Source organism: Anastrepha obliqua, chromosome 6 (assembly GCF_027943255.1).
Source record: "Anastrepha obliqua isolate idAnaObli1 chromosome 6, idAnaObli1_1.0, whole genome shotgun sequence".
Classification (NCBI taxonomy): Eukaryota; Metazoa; Arthropoda; class Insecta; order Diptera; family Tephritidae; genus Anastrepha; species Anastrepha obliqua.
Window position 1 is genome coordinate 2,819,872 of NC_072897.1, and position 21,899 is coordinate 2,841,770.

At 39.4% G+C, this 21,899-nt stretch overlaps 2 protein-coding genes across 9 annotated transcripts in view; both read right to left on the reverse strand.

Annotated features, from left to right (window-relative positions):
- Positions 1-297: 297 nt before the first annotated feature.
- The window catches only part of LOC129249783 (GIGYF family protein Gyf), a 258,790-nt gene continuing 237,188 nt past the window's right edge, over positions 298-21,899 (reverse strand). For 3 of the 8 annotated variants that reach the window (XR_008582719.1, XR_008582723.1, XR_008582725.1), the window contains 2 exons: positions 15,362-15,584; positions 11,041-11,420 (listed from right to left, as the gene is read on the reverse strand). Coding sequence is in view for 1 of the 8 variants with exons in the window: in XM_054889415.1 (XP_054745390.1) it covers positions 15,459-15,584 (126 nt within the window). In the remaining 7 variants the exon portion in view is untranslated. Of the gene's footprint in view, positions 678-10,523; positions 10,543-11,040; positions 11,421-11,564; positions 11,844-11,912; positions 14,712-15,205; positions 15,585-21,899 lie in introns of those variants that run through there. The other 5 variants (XR_008582721.1, XR_008582720.1, XR_008582724.1 and 2 more) reach the window with 5 other exon arrangements.
- LOC129249873 (uncharacterized protein K02A2.6-like) lies at positions 5,529-9,568 on the reverse strand. Its single transcript, XM_054889546.1, has 2 exons — positions 5,856-9,568; positions 5,529-5,802 (listed from the first exon to the last, which is right to left on the reverse strand). Exons 1-2 carry the CDS (start codon positions 9,566-9,568, stop codon positions 5,529-5,531), a joined length of 3,987 nt encoding a protein of 1,328 aa, XP_054745521.1.

Here is a 21,899-nt window from a genome sequence, read left to right on the forward strand (position 1 = left end):
AAGGCATCAAATTTGATGTGAACTTTTCAATCGATTATTATGTGTTTTCCCTTTTAGGTGCGGGACTTTTCAGCCCATGTGTTATATTTAAATTAATTATTTCCACATTATTACCGAGCAAAGTTTGTCCATATGACTCCTTATAATAAAACTAGGAAAATTGTGTAGGGTATATATAGTATTTATGAATCTTTTCTTCTCGTAACAATTGTTTTTCTTTTTGTAAGTGTCTCTTAACTGATATTATTAACCTCTTTGTACATTCGCTATATTTGCAAATGAGTCGTTCTAAACCAGTATAGGGAAAATGAGTTTTATTTTATAAGACCAAAAAATATTCATTTAACAAAATAGTATACGTAAATTAACTTATTTACCAGCAGAAGCTCAATAATAATGCAAAGTATTGAATATGGAAACAAAATAAAAATGCCATCCGTTTCATGTTCTTACACAACTTTTGCGTGTGTGCCTGTCTCTCAGCTTGTTGTTCAGTTCTGCGTGTGAATTGAGATGAACTGCTGATAAAATTTGATATTCGGTTATAATATTTGTAGTGCATCCACGTAAACCCGATCACCCACATTCGTACGACCTTCAGCAGCAGTAACGGAGAAACCTAATATGCGCGCGTCTAGCTTCGTCATTTTATTTTTCTTCACTTTCTTTTGTTTTCCCTGTAAAAAAATTTAAATTCCATAATATTAAGCATATTGTTTACAAAAATTTTAAATCTGGAAAATTTTATAGTTCAAAAGTATATTATAGTCCAAATAGCGACGAAATCAAACGTAACGTTTTAGTATCAAATATATCACATCTGTTTTGTTCTCATCAATGCATTACTTGATCCAGTCAAATGCATGGCACATATGTACCAAATTTGAGAAAAAAGTTTCATAGATATATACGAAGTGTGGCTGTTAAATCACATTAAACATTTTATTTTAATTTCATTAGCTTATTTACTTGTAACCACTCTTATTGTATACCCCTCCTATCTCTATCTGTATAACGACTCCCAATCGAATCTTTCAATGATCATACAGTGTTGGTATTTCAAAAGTCTTCTGCGAGTAGTTATCGCGTTGTGCAAGATCTGGCGAATAAATAATAATAAATTTATTAAATTATAAATCCTCTTAAAACAGAAAATATTTATAAACGCCCAAAAAGATAGCATACGCAATGAGATCCAATTATCAAAATATTCAATTGAGCTGAGTACTTCTACATGCATCGTTTGAAGCCTGGATAACGTGTGAAAATTATCAAATATTATCGAAATTCGGGCTCGGTTGTAATTTCGCTACGTGAATTTCGTCGTGAGGGCGGTCGTAACCCTAGATTCAGTGCACACAGAAGAGAACAATGGGTATCAAAATAGAGAAAATAAACGTCGAAAGTTTAAAAACTGCGCAAAAGGATTCGTGTCGCGAAGCTATGAAGCTTTAAATTGAATTACCAATGAAACGGAGTATAGGAAAACACATATCACATCAATCAAATGTCGTGGTCGTTTGTCCGAAATCTGCATGCTTGAGCATTAGAATGACGAGCATCTATAAGATTTTGCATGATTTTGTGGTAAAACATGTGTGTTCGTGTTGGATCCCACAACGTACGCATTCGAAAACTCCCTGGAAACGCGACTGCACAAAGAGCTTCAATAATTGGATCAAATGGATGCAAAAGTTTATTGATGATCATACAGAATATTTTGGAAAATAATAAAACAGTTTTAAAGCACCAATCTTCCTTTTCCCCATTATTTAACCAAAAAATAAATACAAACCAAGAGGTTTTTTTTTTTTTTTTCGGGATGACGCCCATGAAGAGGAAACTCTCATGAGTACTGCTATACCGGCATAGCAGTATGCACGACTTGTAGCCTCACAGCTACACCTACGTACTAAACACCTCTCCACTCTACCACTCTCCCCGCGGAACTGACCAGGAAGGAATTACCTCACGGGGCTGGTTAGCTCATAGGCTGCTAGTTACTTCGTCTACGAACCTCCGCGCGTCTTAGATCATTGTGGATATATTTTGCATGCGCGCAGATTCGCTTCCAGTTATCGCTCGATTTTAGCATAAAATCTATAATATTTTCTCCGTTTAAAATACCACAAGTTTCGGGAGCATAGCGTGGGCATTGGAACAAGACGTGATCAGCGTCTTCTTCCCTATCCGTGCAGATTGGGCAGTTTGGGGAACTGTCATGGCCGAATCTATGGAGGTATTTTCGAAATACTCCGTGCCCTGAAAGAAATTGGGTTAGGTGGAAGTTTGTTTCCCCATGCTTCCTTTCTAACCACGTCGTAAGGATGGGTATTAGCCCATGCGTCCATCTACCTTTCGGTGATCTGTTCCACCGGTCTTGCCAGTGGGCGATCGAACGACGTCTTTCTTCCTCTGCAATAGTTTTACGACTTGCTCTACTGTCGTGTTCAGATAGCCTTATGTACACTCTCTGCATTTCTTTCGCCAAGATGTCCACGGGGAATAGCCCTGCTATAACGAAGGAAGCATCATCCGAAATTGTACGGAAGCCGCAGATAGTTCGCAAAGCGCTTAGCCGATAGACGGCTGTCAGTTTTTTTGTGAAGCTATTTAAGTTCAGTGCATCAGCCCAGATCGGTGCGGCATACAAAAGAACCGAGCTGACTACCCTGCTATATAGCATTCTTTTGCTGTGGCTAGGTCCGCCATTGTTTGGCATGATTCGCGACAGGCAGGCCTGCACACTCGATGCCTTCTTTACAGCGTACTCCAGGTGTGTGCGAACTCTTATATGTATGCAGGATTTATTGCAGAATTCTGCTTCGCATCCTTAAGCCTTCTTTGAGATAGTATAATACCATTTGATCCCTGCACCACTCAGATAAATAATTTTTCTGACCAAAGCTAGAAGTTTGCTCAGAAGTCTGTACAGTACTCGTTCTTGGCTTTTGGGACAGCTTCCTTGGATGCAGTTATCCTGCACGTTCTTTCTGCGAGTCTCTCACTTTACAGCTCGTAGTTTCTGTCGGCCCCGATCTAAATTTATCGGGTACTTTAGAATCTTTGCCATACGTCAGTCTTGTTGCTCTCCATTCAGGAGTTAATACCTGGCGATCCTGAAGATGTAGCTCCACTAGATCGGTCAGTTGAGATGCAGTTTACAAACCCCCGACTGCTTTATCGTTTTTCTTATACTTGTTTAGTCCATAATTGAATCTCCCTAGTATTGGGGAATGAGCCCACAGATACTTATTGAGATGGGCGACATTTATGAGGTGCAACGTTAACCCTATCTACCTTCGAGGTTTTATATACTTTGTAATAAATGGTTTACATAAAATTATGATTAAAGAGATGACTTATTGTATGCGTAAATACGTTTTTTAAGAGAAAAGTGGACTTTCAATTTCTTTATGACCATTTATTCCTTTGGTATGTAAAGGGTTTTCCAATAAGAGGCGATACTAGTGAATGGATTGCGCTATCGAGAGATGATTAACGATTTTTTATGGCCGGAATTGGATGGTATTGATCTGGACAACGTTTATTTTCAACAAGACGGCGCTATTTGCCGCACAAGCAACGAAACCATTGATATTTAACGGAAAAAGTTTCCGGACAGTGTTAACTCTCTAAGAGGTGATCACAATTGGCCACCGAGATCTTGTGATTTAACACCTTGTGACTTTTTTCTTTGGGGCGACGTGAAAGAGAAGGTCTACGCCAACAGCCCTGGGTCGATTCAAGACCTCAAAGATGGAATACGTGAGGCTATCGAGGACATAGATAACTTTGCAATTAGGTTATGGAAATTTTCACGAAAAGGATATTGTCCTGTGGGCGTGGTCGTGGTGGTCATTCGCCTGATGTTATTTATACTATTAATGGCATACCTTCCTCTTTATAATGAAATAAACATCCGATTATTTATATTAAGAAATATCATTTTTCTTTGAATATCAAAATAACACCTCTTATTAAAAACCCATTATGTAATTTTCAATGAATACAGAAAAACTAGTGTTAGTGCCTCTATTTCGTACTTAATATACTGCTTTTTGAATCATATAGTTATTGGTTGTTAGTAAAGCGTTTTTCAGTAAGAGCGCTTCAACTTTTTTTTCGAATAAAACACAAACGGTTTGACTTTTTTAACTAATTTTTTTTTAATACCGAGTTTGAACATATACATTTAAGTATGAAATTCGATTTCTTTTGCATGACTACCGCGTGTACGTTTTACAAAGTCCAATCGTTGAACCCAATTTTCGACCACTCTTTTGCATAAATCGGCCGAAATTCCAGCAATTTCGCGTTCAATATTGGCTCTGAGCTCACAAATCGTCGCCGGCTTGTTACTGTAGACCAATGACTTCACATAACCCCAAAGAAAATAGTCTACAGGCGTCAAATCACACGAGCGCGGCGGCCATTCGACCGGTCCATTTCTGGAAATAATGCGCTCATCGAACTTACTCTTCAACAAATCAATTGTAGCGAGTGCTGTGTGGCTTGTGGCCCCGTCCTGTTGAAACCACATGTCGTCGAAGTCCATACCATTCAATTGCGGCCAAAAATAATCGTTTATCATGTCGCGGTATCGATTTCCATTCACAGTAACGTGGCGATCGTTCTCGTCAACGAAAAAATATGGGCCAATTACGCCGCCGGCATGTAAACCGCACCAAACAGTGATTTTTTCGGGATGCAACAGTGCCTCATGAATCACGTGTGGATTCCTTTCTGCCCAGTAACGCATTTTTTGCTTGTTGACAAAGCCATTGAGCCAAAAGTGAGCTTCATCACTGAAGATGATTTTTTGGAACAGAACGATATTTTCATAAAAACAACAGATCGATTATTTTCATAAAAAATTTGCACGATTTGCAATCGTGATAATGAAATGTATACTAATGAAGTTTACAAATGACAAGCGAAAAATAAAAAATATTGTGTCGTTCGCCCTCCCTATCGGAAAAAAGTTGAAGTGCACCTATTGAAAAACGCTACATATATGCCGCTACATAAATGCTGTTAAATAGGCGCATTCTTCTTGCAATACGCGTACAAATTTTGTTAGTTTTACGAGTAATTAAGAAAGCGTGTGCTGTTTTTACAAAAAGAGTTCAGCGTATGCAAAACAATTTGAAGCGGTGTTCCTATGTACATATTCTAAGGGACCAAAAATGGCACGTCGATGTGTAGCAATATATTTAAACTATAAATAAATGTGTGCAGGCGTATACCGAAGTTGAAAATGTTTATGACTTCACCAGACGAAACCCAAAAAATGCCTGTCCAAAGTAAGATGAGAAGATCATTTATTCCTACTCATAATCGTTGCGTGAAACTAAAGCAGTTTTAATGTATCTGTTATGTATTGAATTTATTGGCTTTATTAAGTGAAACTATATTACTGTTATATATATATGTATGTAACGTGTGTGTACATGTCGGGATCCGAGGGACAACTTGTTCGGTGGATGTCTCTATTGCTTCTGTGCTTTTCTCATACATGACACCCCTTAACACCCAGAGGCGGAGTAGAATTGTGGGGCCTGTCGGTCGCGCTTCGATCTGCGCGGTTCTTCCGGTGTTGGCGATGACGAGGCGACAGGCTGTAGATTCGTTGATGGCCCTGGCGATTGAGTCTCCACGACGTGACCACAAGTACTTGAATCAACTTCATAAGATGATTGGATTGTGCTGGCTTCGACGTCTTCGGTTGACAGTATTTCGCAGTCGGAATCTTCTGATGCCACCCGACTACGAAGCTGGTCCTGATGTCGTTTGATGACCCTAGAGTCGTTCAACCGAACCTCATAAGATATAGGCCCAGTCTGATTTTCCACCAGGCCTCGATCCATCTCGGGCCCGTCGAATGATTACGAACCCATACTGAACTGCCTGAAATAAAAGGTTTAGTACTGACAGGGTCGGTGACCTTACCGTAAACTATTTCGTGAGGTTGAATTTTGTCGAAATAAGTTTTCAGCTCACGATTGAACAGTAGCTCTGCAGGCGAGCGGTTCGTTGTTGAGTGCGGGGTGGTGTGTTGGTTGAACAAATATCTAGCCAGGCTGAGATCGATGTTTATGCCAGGCTCTGCTTTCTTCAAATAATTTTTGGTACTTTGAACCGTTCGCTCCGTCTGCCCGTTTGTAGAAGGATGAAACGGCGCAGAACGGATATGTCGAATTAGATTGTTCTTCATAAAGTTCTTAAACTCCTCAGATGTGAAAGCTGTTCCGTTGTCCGACACGAGCTCATCAGGTAGCCCATGCGTGGCGAATATTTGGCGTAACACCTTAATAGCGGCCGCTGACGAAGTTGAATTAACGACGGTCACTTCAAGCCACTTAGAGTAGGAGTCGATGGGTATGAAGAATAATTTGCCTCGAAAAGGACCTGCGAAATCCACATGCAGGCGGGACCATGGGCGTTTTGCAGATTCCCAGTGGTGCGTTGTTGTTTGGGGTTGATCGTTGCGATTTTGCTGACATGAACTGCATCTCTTCACAACGAGTTCGATTTCCGCATCGATGTTCGGCCACCAAACATAACTTCGAGCAACGGCCTTCATTTTGACGATGCCAGGATGTGGTGCATGAAGAGTTTTCAAAATAGACCCTCGAAGAGTAGACGGAATTACAGCGCGGTTTCCCCAAACTAAACATCCTCTATTTGCACTGAGTTCAGTTCGACGGCAAAAGTATTGGTACAGCTTATCGGAGCGGTTGATTTTGCTGGGCCACCCCCTTAACACCCAGTTGAAAACTTTGGAGAGCTCCGGATCCTTAGAAGTTTGAGAGGCAATCAGCTGCGCGCTGACAACTGGTTTTGCCGATATTTCTATCATGAGAATGTCTTCGGTCGTCGTAGACTCTGCTTCAGACAGCATTGGACAACGGCTCAAAAAGTCTGCATTGCCCATTCTAAGACCAGCGCGGTGTACCAAATTGAAGTTGTACGCGCTGAGAAAAATTGATCGACGAAGCATTGTGTTCGAAATTACGTTGGGGACCGGTTTTGATGTGGTGAAAATTCCCAAGAGTGGACGGTGATCGGTGACAAGCGTAAAAAATCTGCCATATAAGTAGTTGTGGAATTTTTTCACTCCAGAGACGAGGGCGACTGCTTCCCTATCTATCTGTGCGTAATTTCGTTCTGCCTTCGACAGCGTCCTTGAGTAGAATGCAATGGGTTTCTCCGACCCGTCTGCTAACCTGTGGCTGAGAACTGCTCCGAGTCCGTACGGCGATGCGTCACAAGTGAGCACTAACGGCAAGTTCTCATTGTAATGGATAAGCACATTCTCTGATGCGATCAGCCTTTTAAGCGTATTGAAAGCTGTTTCGTGTTGCTCTTTCCAAGACCATCGAGCACTTTTGTCGAGCAAGCGGTAAAGCGGCTCAGCGATTGTTGCTTTGTTGGGTAAAAAGGCGTGATAAAAGTTGAGTAAGCCCAGAAACGCTTGGAGTTGCTTCTTGTCCTTTGGCGATGGTGCTTTATGAATGGCCTTGATCTTGTCATGTGAGGGTCGTATACCGAGATTGTCCAGTTTAAACCCCAAAAATTCGATAGATGGCACACTGAATTGGCACTTGTCCTTGCGCAAACGTAGTCCGGCCTTGTCGAAACGTACAAATATTTGTTCCAGTCTATTTGCGAGCTCATCTTCCGATTTACCCATGACCACGATGTCATCAAAGTACGGCAAGACGCCAGGAATGTTTTGCAAAACGTTTTCGATGCAGCTTTGGAATATACCGGGTGCTGATGAGATGCCAAACTGCAGCCTGGTTACCTTGAATGCGCCTTTATGCGTTGACACGGTTTGCAGGAGTGACGAACGCTCATCAACCACGAGCTGTTGGTATGCCTGTGCCAAATCAATTTTTGCATAAATCGATCCACCTTCAATCGAAGCCAAAAGCGTGCTAACGGCTGGAATTTGATGACAGTGTGGCTTAATTGCCTTATTCAGCGTCGATTTGTAGTCACCGCATATACGGATGGAACCATCCTTTTTTACCACGGGCACTATTTGCGTTGCCCAATCGGAGTATTCCACAGGCTCCAAAATACCTTGACAACATAAGCGATCGATTTCTTCTTCCACGGGCCCCTTAATGGCGAAGGGTATACGGCGTGGAGGCAGTCTCACGGGCGGCACCGCCGAATCGATTTGTAAAGACACTGATGGTCCTGTGTAGCGACCAAGATCTGTTGAGAATAAATGATCGTATTTCTTCAGAATGGCTTTGATGCTGAGACCACTGTTGACGGCAAAAACTCCTTCTATACGTATGCCCAGTGCATCGAACCAGTTACAACCAACAAGATTAGAGCCACCACTGCTTGCGATGATTAGCGGCAAGTTGTGAATTTTACGGCGGTTGTAATAAATTGACACATCGATGATCCCCTTGACTGGGATGCGGTTGCGTTGGTAATCGCTAAGATCCAAATCACACTTGGAAAGATTTGGCCTTCTGTTGGACCAGACGCTATTGAACGTAGATTCCGTCATGATGGTCACAGGCGACCCAGAATCCACTTCAAAAATACATGTGCTGCCATTAATCGTAACTGAGATCGACTTCTTCTGATTGACCAAGGGCGTGATCTGATTGACATTCTCTCGACGAGATGATTTTTTCCGCATTGAACCTGAACGAGCATTTGTTGAGTTGGATGAAGACGCTCTGTGTGAATTGACATTTGACGCGCTGCGGCAGGCTCGCTGCAGATTCCCCTTGACTCCGCATGCGTTGCAAAGTGATTCACGATATGGACACTGCTTACGAGGGTGTGATCCACCACAACCATTGCATGACAGCTGCTGGTTTCTGTTGACGGCGTTTTTTGTTCGTGTACGAAAACGATTGTCGTTGACAACATTAACTGGTTCGCTGGGGTGCCTCATAGCCATAGCACTGATGGCTGCTGCCTCATTCGAAAGTGCACGTTCGATAACCTTTTGCACTGTTAGATCCTTTTCTGCCAGTAAGCTTTTCTGCAGTCCTTCGTCCTTCATGCCACACACAAAACGGTCGCGAAGCATGCGGTCGAGCGCCGTACCGAAGTTGCAGTCCACTGCCAATGTGCGCAATGCTGCGATGTAATTACTGACAGACTCGTCCGGATATTGATCACGTTTGTGAAAATGATAATAGGCCGCAATTTCAGATGGACGTGGTGAAAAATGGTTGGTTAGAATCGTTTTTATATCGGGAAGATTCAGATTACTAACCTGCTTTGGTGACGCCAATGATGCCAAGAGGTCGTAGAGTGGCGCTCCGGCCAATGTGAGGAATGCTGCCTTTTGACGACCTTCCTCTTGTACATCATTGGCCAGAAGGAACAAATCGAAACGCGCCATATACGTTGACCATTTATTTGGATGATTTAAATCAAATGGTTCCAAGATCCCAACTCCAGCCATGTTGACTCGTTTGACTTCTTGCAAAATAACTCGTTCCGTCTTCACAGTGAATGTGCTGCTATCAGTTGAGGAATGCGAATCACCGGTACTTTTTATTTGCTTGCCGTTACGATCCATGTGCTCTCAACGAGAGCTGACTTGCGACTTTTTGTTATCTGATCCAATTTTTATGACCTCAAAATATTCTTTGCGAATAAGGCGACTTAACACAAGGTTGTGTGAATGTCAGTGCATTTTTGTATTTGCAAACGGTTCCTGCACATTCAATGTCCTTGTTGTTGTGCGCCTTTAGGTTTTGTCGTTAAGCTTTGTTTCACTTTTCGAGTAGCCTACGCGCAATACGTACATATATATAGTATATGTGTATGTTGTTTTTATTATTATGTATTATTGTACATATCCCATCCTCGTCGCCAGTGTTATGTATTGAATTTATCGGCTTTATTAAGTGAAACTATATTACTGTTATATATATATGTATGTAACGTGTGTGTAAATGTCGGGATCCGAGGGACAACTTGTTCGGTGGATGTCTCTATTGCTTCTGTGCTTTTCTCATACATGACAGTATCCAAAGACAACATTCGAGGTCGTTTACGTCAAGAAGATATCAAATTCCGGAGCACTTGGAAAATTTAGAACAGAATTGGGCAAATGTAATATTCACGGATCAATATTGCGTATAATAAATATTATAAACCCATACAATCCGGTTTGCTATTGTTTATACTGTATTAGTCAAATAGTTTAAAAGTTATGGCCATCACATCTCGTTGTTGTTGTTTTTGTGGTACTAGTTCATAAGGCCCTGCCAGCCAGTGCAGCACGGTAGGCCCAGGAAGCGTGGTGTTTCGACAGGTTGGGTCCAAAGGGAGAAGGGTGTTAGGTGAGTGGGTTTAAGAGAGCGTGTGTCAGCTATGATTTTGAAGTAGCAAGAGACTTCGTTTATTTAGGAAGTCCCAGCATGTCAGCATGGAAATCCAATGATAATTTCATAGTTAATTCATCTCTCGCGGAACAAAACTAACATTTTATAAGTATATCAGCATACCCTGTCCTACTATATGGCGCTCTAGGTAAATGCGAAAACCCTGAAGCATATAAAATTGTAATATAATAAGCAACTTTTCAATAATAAGTGAAATAAATATTGAAATATAAATAACTGAAATATTAAATAATTCAAAAAAGATATTACAATACAAAATGAAATAACCAACTGAAAAAAAATTTTTAAGGCATCAAATTCGATGTGAACTTTTCAATCGATTATTAGATAAACTGCTAGCAAGCACAATGACTGCACATAAAGCTAATTTTGAACAAAAAAAAACATGTTTTCCTTTTTAGGTGCGGGACTTTTCAGCCCTTGTGTTATATATAAATTAATTATTTCCACATTATTACCGAACACAGTTTGTCCATATGACTCCTTATAATCAACTAGGGAAAGTGTGTAGGGTATATATAGTATTTATGAATCTTTTCTTCTCGTAACAATTGTTTTTCTTTTTGTAAGTATCTCTTAACTGATATTATTAACCTCTTTGTACATTCGCTATATTTGCAAATGAGTCGTTCTAAACCAGTATAGGGAAAATGAGTTTTATTTTATAAGACCAAAAAATATTCATTTAACAAAATTGTATAGGTAAATTAACTTATTTACCAGCAAAAGCTCAATAATAATGCAAAGTATTGATTACTGAAACAAAATAAATATGTCATCCGTTTCATGTTCTTACACAAATTTCGCGTGTGTGCCTGTCTCTCAGCTTGTTGTTCAGTTCTGCGTGTGAATTGAGATGAACTGGTGATAAAATTTGATATTCGGTTATAATATTTATGGTGCATCCACGTAAACCCGATCACCCACATTCGTACGACCTTCAGCAGCAGTAACGGAGAAACCTAATATGCGCGCGTCTAGCTTCGTCATTTTATTTTTCTTCACTTTCTTTTGTTTTCCCTGTAAAAAAAATTTAAATTCCATAATATTAAGCATATTGTTTACAAAAATTGTAAATCTGGAAAATTTTATAGTTCAAAAGTATATAATAGTCCAAATAGCGACGAAATCAAACGTTACGTTTTAGTATCAAATATATCACACCTGTTTTGTTCTCATCAATGAATTGCTTGATCCAGTCAAATGCATGGCACATATGTACTAAATTTGAGAAAAAAGTTTCATAGATATATACGAAGTGTGGCTGTTAAATCACATTAAACATTTTATTTTAATTTCATTAGCTTATTTACTTGTAACCACTCTTATTGTATACCCCTCCTATCTCTATCTGTATAACGACTCCCAATCGAATCTTTCAATGATCATACAGTGTTGGTATTTCAAAAGTCTTCTGCGAGTAGTTATCGCGTTGTGCAAGATCTGGCGAATAAAAATTATAAATCCTCTTAAAACAGAAAATATTTATAAACGTCCAAAAAGATAGCATACGCAATGACATCCAAGTATCAAAATATTCAATTGAGCTGAGTACTTCTACATGCATCGTTTGAAGCCTGGATAACGTGTGGAAATGATCAAATATTATCGAAATTCGGGCTCGGTTGTAATTTCGCTCCATGAATTTCGTCGTGAGGGCGGTCGTAACCCTAGATTCAGTGCACACAGAAGAGAACAGTAGGTATCAAAATAGAGAAAATAAACGTCGAAAGTTTAAAAACTGCGCAAAAGGATTCGTGTCGCGAAGCTATGAAGCTTTAAATTGAATTACCAATGAAACGGAGTATAGTAAAACACATATCACATCAATCAAATGTCGTGGTCGTTTGTCCGAAATCTGCATGCTTGAGCATTAGTATGACGAGCATCTATAAGATTTTGCATGATTTTGTGGTAAAAAATGTATCTTCGCGTTGGATCCCACAACGTACGCATTCGAAAACTCCCTGGAAACGCGACTGCACAAAGAGCTTCAATAATTGGATCAAATGGATGCAAAAGTTTATTGATGATCATACAGAATATTTTGGAAAATAATAAAACAGTTTTAAAGCACCAATCTTCCTTTTCCCCATTATTTAACCAAAAAATAAATACAAACCAAGAGGTGCGAACTCTTATATGTATGCAGGATTTATTGCAGAATTCTGCTTCGCATCCTTAAGCCTTCTTTGAGATAAATATCTTACAGATAAATAATTTTTCTGACCAAAGCTAGAAGTTTGCTCAGAAGTCTGTATAGTACTCGTTCTTGGCTTTTGGGACAGCTTCCTTGGATGCAGTTATCCTGCACGTTCTTTCTGCGAGTCTCTCACTTTACAGCTCGTAGTTTCTGTCGGCCCCGATCTAAATTTATCGGGTACTTTAGAATCTTTGCCATACGTCAGTCTTGTTGCTCTCCATTCAGGAGTTAATACCTGGCGATCCTGAAGATGTAGCTCCACTAGATCGGTCAGTTGAGATGCAGTTTACAAACCCCCGACTGCTTATACTTGTCTAGTCCATAATTGAATCTCCCTAGTATTGGGGAATGAGCCCCATAATCCCCAGTAGCACAGTAAGCCCACAGTTACTTATTGAGATGGGCGACATTTATGAGGTGCAACGTTAACCCTATCTACCTTCGAGGTTTTATATACTTTGTAATAAATGGTTTATATAATATTATGATTAAAAAGATGACTTATTGTATGCGCAAATACGTTTTGTAAGAGAAAAGTGGACTTTCAATTTCTTTATGACCATTTATTCCTTTGGTATGTAAAGGGTTTTCCAATAAGAGGCGATACTAGTGAATGGATTGCGCTATCGAGAGATGATTAACGATTTTTTATGGCCGGAATTGGATGGTATTGATCTGGACAACGTTTATTTTCAACAAGACGGCGCTATTTGCCGCACAAGCAACGAAACCATTGATATTTAACGGAAAAAGTTTCCGGACAGTGTTAACTCTCTAAGAGGTGATCACAATTGGCCACCGAGATCTTGTGATTTAACACCTTGTGACTTTTTTCTTTGGGGCGACGTGAAAGAGAAGGTCTACGCCAACAGCCCAGGGTCGATTCAAGACCTCAAAGATGGAATACGTGAGGCTATCGAGGACATAGGGCACTTTGCAATTAGGTTATGGAAATTTTCATGAAGAGGATATTGTCCTGTAGGCGTGGTCGTGGTGGTCATTCGCCTGAGTTATTTTCCACTATTAACGGCATACCTTCCTCTTTATAATGAAATAAACATCCGATCATTTATATTAAGAAAATTCATTTTTCTTTGAATATCGAAATAACACCTCTTATTAAAAACCCATTATGTAATTTTCAATGAATACAGAAAAACTAGTGTTAGTGCCTCTATTTCGTACTTAATACACTGCTTTTTGAATCATGTAATTATTGGTTGTTAGTATATATGCCGCTATATAAATGCTGTTAAATAGGCGCATTCTTCTTGCAATACGCGTACAAATTTTGTTAGCTTTACGAGTAATTAAGAAAGCGTGTGCTGTTTTTACAAAAAGAGTTCAGCGTATGCAAAACAATTTGAAGCAGTGTTCCTATGTACATATTCTAAGGGACCAAAAATGGCACGTCGATGTGTGGCAATATATTTAAACTATAAATAAATGTGTGCAGGCGTATACCGAAGTTGAAAATGTTTACGACTTCACCAGACGAAACCCAAAAAATGCCTGTCCAAAGTAAGATGAGAAGATAATTTATTCCTACTCATAATCGTTGCGTGAAACTAAAGCAGTTTTAATGTATCCAAAGACAACATTCGAGGTCGTTTACGTCAAGAAGATATCAAATTCCGGAGCACTTGGAAAATTTAGAACAGAATTGGGCAAATGTAATATTCACGGATCAATATTTCGTATAATAAATATTATAAACCCATACAATCCGGTTTGCTATTGTTTATACTGTATTAGTCAAATAGTTTAAAAGTTATGGCCATCACATCTCGTTGTTGTTGTTTTTGTGGTACTAGTTCATAAGGCCCTGCCAGCCAGTGCAGCACGGTAGGCCCAGGAAGCGTGGTGTTTCGACAGGTTGGGTCCAAAGGGAGAAGGGTGTTAGATGAGTGGGTTTAAGAGAGCGTGTGTCAGCTATGATTTTGAAGTAGCAAGAGACTTCGTTTATTTAGGAAGTCCCAGCATGTCAGCATGGAAATCCAATGATAATTTCATAGTTAATTCATCTCTCGCGGAACAAAACTAACATTTTATAAGTATATCAGCATACCCTGTCCTACTATATGGCGCTCTAGGTAAATGCGAAAACCCTGAAGCATATAAAATTGTAATAAGCAACTTTTCAATAATAAGTGAAATAAATATTGAAATATAAATAACTGAAATATTAAATAATTCAAAAAAGATATTACAATACAAAATAAAATAACCAACTGAAAAAAAATTTTTAAGGCATCAAATTCGATGTGAACTTTTCAATCGATTATTAGATAAACTGCTAGCAAGCACAATAACTGCACATAAAGCTAATTTTGAACAAAAAAAAAACGTGTTTTCCTTTTTAGGTGCGGGACTTTTCAGCCCTTGTGTTATATATAAATTAATTATTTCCACATTATTACCGAACACAGTTTGTCCATATGACTCCTTATAATAAACTAGGGAAAGTGTGTAGGGTATATATAGTATTTATGAATCTTTTCTTCTCGTAACAATTGTTTTTCTTTTTGTAAGTGTCTCTTAACTGATATTATTAACCTCTTTGTACATTCGCTATATTTGCAAATGAGTCGTTCTAAACCAGTATAGGGAAAATGAGTTTTATTTTATAAGACCAAAAAATATTCATTTAACAAAATTGTATACGTAAATTAACTTATTTACCAGCAAAAGCTCAATAATAATGCAAAGTATTGATTACTGAAACAAAATAAATATGTCATCCGTTTCATGTTCTTACACAAATTTCGCGTGTGTGCCTGTCTCTCAGCTTGTTGTTCAGTTCTGCGTGTGAATTGAGATGAACTGGTATAAAATTTGATATTCGGTTATAATATTTATGGTGCATCCACGTAAACCCGATCACCCACATTCGTACGACCTTCAGCAGCAGTAACGGAGAAACCTAATATGCGCGCGTCTAGCTTCGTCATTTTATTTTTCTTCACTTTCTTTTGTTTTCCCTGTAAAAAAATTTAAATTCCATAATATTAAGCACATTGTTTACAAAAATTGTAAATCTGGAAAATTTTATAGTTCAAAAGTATATAATAGTCCAAATAGCGACGAAATCAAACGTAACGTTTTAGTATCAAATATATCACATCTGTTTTGTTCTCATCAATGCATTACTTGATCCAGTCAAATGCATGGCACATATGTACCAAATTTGAGAAAAAAGTTTCATAGATATATACGAAGTGTGGCTGTTAAATCACATTAAACATTTTATTTTAATTTCATTAGCTTATTTACTTGTAACCACTCTTATTGTATACCCCTCCTATCTCTATCTGTATAACGACTCCCAATCGAATCTTTCAATGATCACACAGTGTTGGTATTTCAAAAGTCTTCTGCGAGTAGTTATCGCGTTGTGCAAGATCTGGCGAATAAAAATTATAAATCCTCTTAAAACAGAAAATATTTATAAACGTCCAAAAAGATAGCATACGCAATGACATCCAAGTATCAAAATATTCAATTGAGCTGAGTACTTCTACATGCATCGTTTGAAGCCTGGATAACGTGTGGAAATGATCAAATATTATCGAAATTCGGGCTCGGTTGTAATTTCGCTACGTGAATTTCGTCGTGAGGGCGGTCGTAACCCTAGATTCAGTGCACACAGAAGAGAACAATGGGTATCAAAATAAAGAAAATAAACGTCGAAAGTTTAAAAACTGCGCAAAAGGATTCGTGTCGCGAAGCTATGAAGCTTTAAATTGAATTACCAATGAAACGGAGTATAGGAAAACACATATCACATCAATCAAATGTCGTGGTCGTTTGTCCGAAATCTGCATGCTTGAGCATTAGTATGACGAGCATCTATAAGATTTTTGCATGATTTTGTGGTAAAAAATGTATCTTCGCGTTGGATCCCACAACGTATGCATTCGAAAACTCCCTGGAAACGCGACTGCACAAAGAGTTTCAATAATTGGATCAAATGGATGCAAAAGTTTATTGATGATCATACAGAATATTTTGGAAAATAATAAAACAGTTTTAAAGCACCAATCTTCCTTTTCCCCATTATTTAACCAAAAAATAAATACAAACCAAGAGGTGCGAACTCTTATATGTATGCAGGATTTATTGCAGAATTCTGCTTCGCATCCTTAAGCCTTCTTTGAGATAAATATCTTACAGATAAATAATTTTTCTGACCAAAGCTAGAAGTTTGCTCAGAAGTCTGTACAGTACTCGTTCTTGGCTTTTGGGACAGCTTCCTTGGATGCAGTTATCCTGCACGTTCTTTCTGCGAGTCTCTCACTTTACAGCTCGTAGTTTCTGTCGGCCCCGATTTAAATTTATCGGGTACTTTAGAATCTTTGCCATACGTCAGTCTTGTTGCTCTCCATTCAGGAGTTAATACCTGGCGATCCTGAAGATGTAGCTTATTGAGATGGGCGACATTTATGAGGTGCAACGTTAACCCTATCTACCTTCGAGGTTTTATATACTTTGTAATAAATGGTTTACATAAAATTATGATTAAAGAGGTGACTTATTGTATGCGTAAATACGTTTTTTAAGAGAAAAGTGGACTTTCAATTTCTTTATGACCATTTATTCCTTTGGTATGTAAAGGGTTTTCCAATAAGAGGCGATACTAGTGAATGGATTGCGCTATCGAGAGATGATTAACGATTTTTATGGCCGGAATTGGATGGTATTGATCTGGACAACGTTTATTTTCAACAAGACGGCGCTATTTGCCGCACAAGCAACGAAACCATTGATTTTTAACGGAAAAAGTTTCCGGACAGTGTTAACTCTCGAAGAGGTGATCACAATTGGCCACCGAGATCTTGTGATTTAACACCTTGTGACTTTTTTCTTTGGGGCGACGTGAAAGAGAAGGTCTACGCCAACAGCCCTGGGTCGATTCAAGACCTCAAAGATGGAATACGTGAGGCTATCGAGGACATAGAGCACTTTGCAATTAGGTTATGGAAATTTTCACGAAAAGGATATTGTCCTGTGGGCGTGGTCGTGGTGGTCATTCGGCTGATGTTATTTATACTATTAATGGCATACCTTCCTCTTTATAATGAAATAAACATCCGATTATTTATATTAAGAAATATCATTTTTCTTTGAATATCAAAATAACACCCTTTTATTAAAAAACCCATTATGTAATTTTCAATGAATACAGAAAAGCTAGTGTTAGTGCCTCTATTTCGTACTTAATATACTGCTTTTTGCATCATGTAATTATTGGTTGTTAGTATATATGCCGCTATATAAATGCTGTTAAATAGGCGCATTCTTCTTGCAATACGCGTACAAATTTTGTTTAGAAAGCGTACGCTGTTTTTACAAAAAGAGTTCAGCGTATGCAAAACAATTTGAAGCAGTGTTCCTATGTACATATTCTAAGGGACCAAAGATGGCACGTCGATGTGTAGCAATATATTTAAACAATAAATAAATGTGTGCAGGCGTATACCGAAGCTGAAAATGTTTACGACTTCACCAGACGAAACCCAAAAAAATAACTGTCCAAAGTAAGATGAGAAGATCATTTATTCCTACTCATAATCGTTGCGTGAAACTAAAGCAGTTTTAATGTATTCAAAGACAACATTCGAGGTCGTTTACGTGCAGAAGATCTCAAATTCCGGGACACTTGGAAAATTCAGATCAGAATTGGGCAAATGTAATATTCACGCATGAATATTGCGTATAATAAATATTATAAACCCATACAATCCGGTTTGCTATTGTTTATACTGCATTAGTCAAATAGTTAAAAAGTTATGGCCATCACATCTCGTTGTTATGGTTTTTGTTGTACTAGTTCTGTTGTCGTCGCGCAAGAATTTTTGCGCTCGATCGAGTAGCAAAGAATAGCAAAAACAAATACAAACAAGAAATGATACGCAGATGTGCAGGTGTTCACAGAATGAAATCCAAAATCAAAGTATATTTGGTTTTACAGCTTTGATATAAATTAAGTAAAACGTAACATAGGGTTGCGGTGTGCAAAACTAAAAAATGTAGTAGGTGATGCCACTTAATTATGCTCTGGCGCTCTGAACATTCTCCCCCCGTTGGCAGATTATACTGCCAAGGATGTTATCATCGATGGGAAGAGCGCACAATTTGGCAATGGCTCTTTTACAAACGCCACCTTCAGTTTTAACTTCAGCTACTAGAACCATGCCATCATCTCCCTTGAGATTATTCTGAGTTATTCTACCAAGCGGCCATTTGAGCGGTAGCAATACTTCATCCTTGATGAGGACAAGCGTTCCGACTGCGATATTGTCTCTTGACGATCTCCAACGAGAGCGTTGTTGCAGAAGTGATAAATATTCGGAACTCCATCTTTTCCAAAATACTTGCTGCATGAACTGAATTCGCTGCCAGTGTCCAAGTCGGCCGATGTTAAGTGTCGAGGGGTTTGGTTCTGGTATGGATGTGAGTGGAGCACCTATCAAAAAATGCGCTGGTGTTAGCACATCTAAGTCGTTAGGATTTTCTGAAATTGAACAAAGTGGTCAAGGGTTTATCACCGCTGAAATTTGACAAATAAGAGTCCTAAGTTCATCAAAAGTAAGCAACGCTGAACCAAGAACTCGCCAGAAGTAGAATTTCGCTATTTTGATTGAGGACTCCCAAAGGCCTCCAAAATGTGGAGACCTTGGTGGTATGAACTTCCAATCAATTCCTTCGATGAGACATTGCCGGTGAACTTCTTCAACGTGTTGTTGCATAAGGAAATGCTTTCGTAATTCAGCCATCTCATTTTTCGCCCCAACAAAATTTGTGGCGTTATCAGACCAGATTACCATCGGTTTGCCGCGAATAGAATAAAATCGCCTCAAGGCGGCTAGAAACGACTCAGTAGACAGATCCTTGGCGAGTTCCATATGAACAGCCTTCGTAGTAAAACATATGAAGAGACAAATATAACATTTGGTTGGTGGTCTCCCTCTTATTTCAGATCGGTAGTGAAAAGGTCCGCAATAGTCAACACCAGTGGTGAGAAATGGTCGGCTGGGTCGGACGCGGCCTTCAGGTAGATTGCCCATGATTTTTTCACACATCTTAGGTCTGAGTCTAAAACATCGCACGCATTTGTTTATGATGTGACTTACGGCTTTTTTGCCACCAACGGGCCAGTATTGTTGTCGTATTGCTGCCACTAATGCTTGAGGTCCGGCATGTAGATTCTGGTGATGAAAATGCATTATTATAGAGTTAGTAAGTGGATTTCCCTTCGGCAACAATTTCTTAACATAAACGACCTCCAACTCGAATGAGTCCAAAAGAATCTAAAAAAGGCGACAGAGATGTTAGTTTACTTGATGGACTTATGGGCAAATTCCTTTTCAGATCCTTATATTCCGAACAAAATGAAACTCGTTGTCCCATACGAAGTAAATACCAAGTTCCTTGTTGAATGTGTGCTGTAGTGAGATTACCCGAGCGGTCCAGCTTAATGAACATATGCACATAGCCATATATTCAACTGTGAGTTTGGTTGTTGTACTGTCATTCTTGAATACGCAATGATGAGGCATGAAGTAAACAGGTACTGTTGTTGGTAGTTTTAAGATAGGAGACATATGATTGAGCTCAATATACTCCTTCATGAATAATGAATATTGTGCTTTTTACTTCGTGATTGCGCTGAAGACGCCTTTCAAGAGCCAAACACCGTCGCAAAACCTGTTGGTACGAATCTCCAAGTAGTTGTACGCTAGGTTTTAAAGGAAGGCGAACCCAATATTCACCTATCGCCATACGACTGTAATGCCCCTTGAAATGAGCCTCGCAATCGATTTCCTCCTTTGTAGCCTTTCGAATGGGCTCAAAACTGTTTTCTACCTCCGAAAGTGAACGCACCATATCGTTGGTAGTTTGATGAACCGCATCAGACTCAAATGAATTTGTTGCTGTAGTTGTGTAGGATGATAACCTTGACGAGATACCACGACCGCCAGACACAACCCAGCCAAAACGAGTTTTTTGCAAAATATGATTATTATTTCTTAAATGAAATTGACCAATACATAGCAGGTCAAAGAACATGGTTGCGCCGATCAGGAGGTCCACACGTTGCGGCTTGTGAAATTCGGGATCTGCCAGAGTTATGTTCGCTGGAATATCCCAATGAGTGATGTCAAGTGAATAATTTGGTTGCCAATCGATGATTGTTGGAGTTACTGCTGCATCTATAGTCGCAGTGAAGTTGCTATGTAATGACTGAATGAAGATGTTCACGCTGGAGTTGATAACGAGTTCTGAGTCTCCAATGGCCGAAACTGTCACTAATGACTTAGATTTTTTAAGCTGTAATTGACTAGCGAGTCTAGTTGTTACAAAATTAAGCTGGGAAGCGGAATCAAGAATGGCACGAGAGAATCGACATAGTTGCGAATTAAAACAATAACAGTAGCAAGTAGCACACATTCATTTGAGTTAGACAGTTGCTGGCTGTCATGAGTATGAGCGGTGCTGACTACGCTGGACTAGGTAATCCTTCAGGTGGTCTGAGATTCGTCTGATCCGTCTGATTAAAATGCAATAGAGTGTGGTGCATCAACGAGCAACGGCGACATGCAGATGATTTGCACTGCTGCACCTGATGGCCTGATTTAAGGCAGTTAATACACAATTTAACGTTTTTTGCCTTTTTCCAGCGTTCATTCGGGCTAATACTGGCAAACACGCGACAGGAGTAGACGACGTGATCGTGCTTATTACAGACAGCGCAGATTTTTTGAGCAGTCTTTGATACGACAAATGAGGTTTTTCGATATTTGGCATTGCTCACCTGAGGGCTAGGTGTCTTCGTTACCATAGCGTGGGCCATATTTTTTATTGCTTGGCATCTCTTTTGCAAAAAAGTAACCATGTCCCTCCAAGTGGGCAGTCTGTCAGGGGATACTCGTTCTTCCCATAGCGTATGCGTGGTCGCATCCAATTTCTGTGCCGTAATGTGCTGGAGTAAACAGTTGGCTATTTGTTCGGTGGCGCCCAGCGACTGCAAGCCTCGAACATGCGATACAATTCTGTCCACAAGCGACCGTAGTTCTCCTGATTGGCTATCAGCACTCACCCTTTGCAGCTTGAATAACTCATGAATGTGCGCCTGAGAAATTAAACGTCGGTTATCAAATCTTTCAACTAGTAAGTTCAATGCAGTTATGTAATTTTCATCACGAATTTCAAGAGATTGAATGGTGTCCAGCGCTGCACCCTTCAAGCAGGATCGCAGGTGCTGAAATTTTTCCAGATTCGACAGTTCAGAGTCA

Bases quoted from the DNA above. Each gene is read 5' to 3' on its own strand.
- LOC129249873 (XM_054889546.1), bottom strand. From the start codon at position 9,568: ATGGATCGTAACGGCAAGCAAATAAAAAGTACCGGTGATTCGCATTCC. The intron at 5,803-5,855 runs GTGGAAAATCAG...GAACGACTCTAG, and splicing joins CCGAGATGGATCGAGGCCTG to GGTCATCAAACGACATCAGG.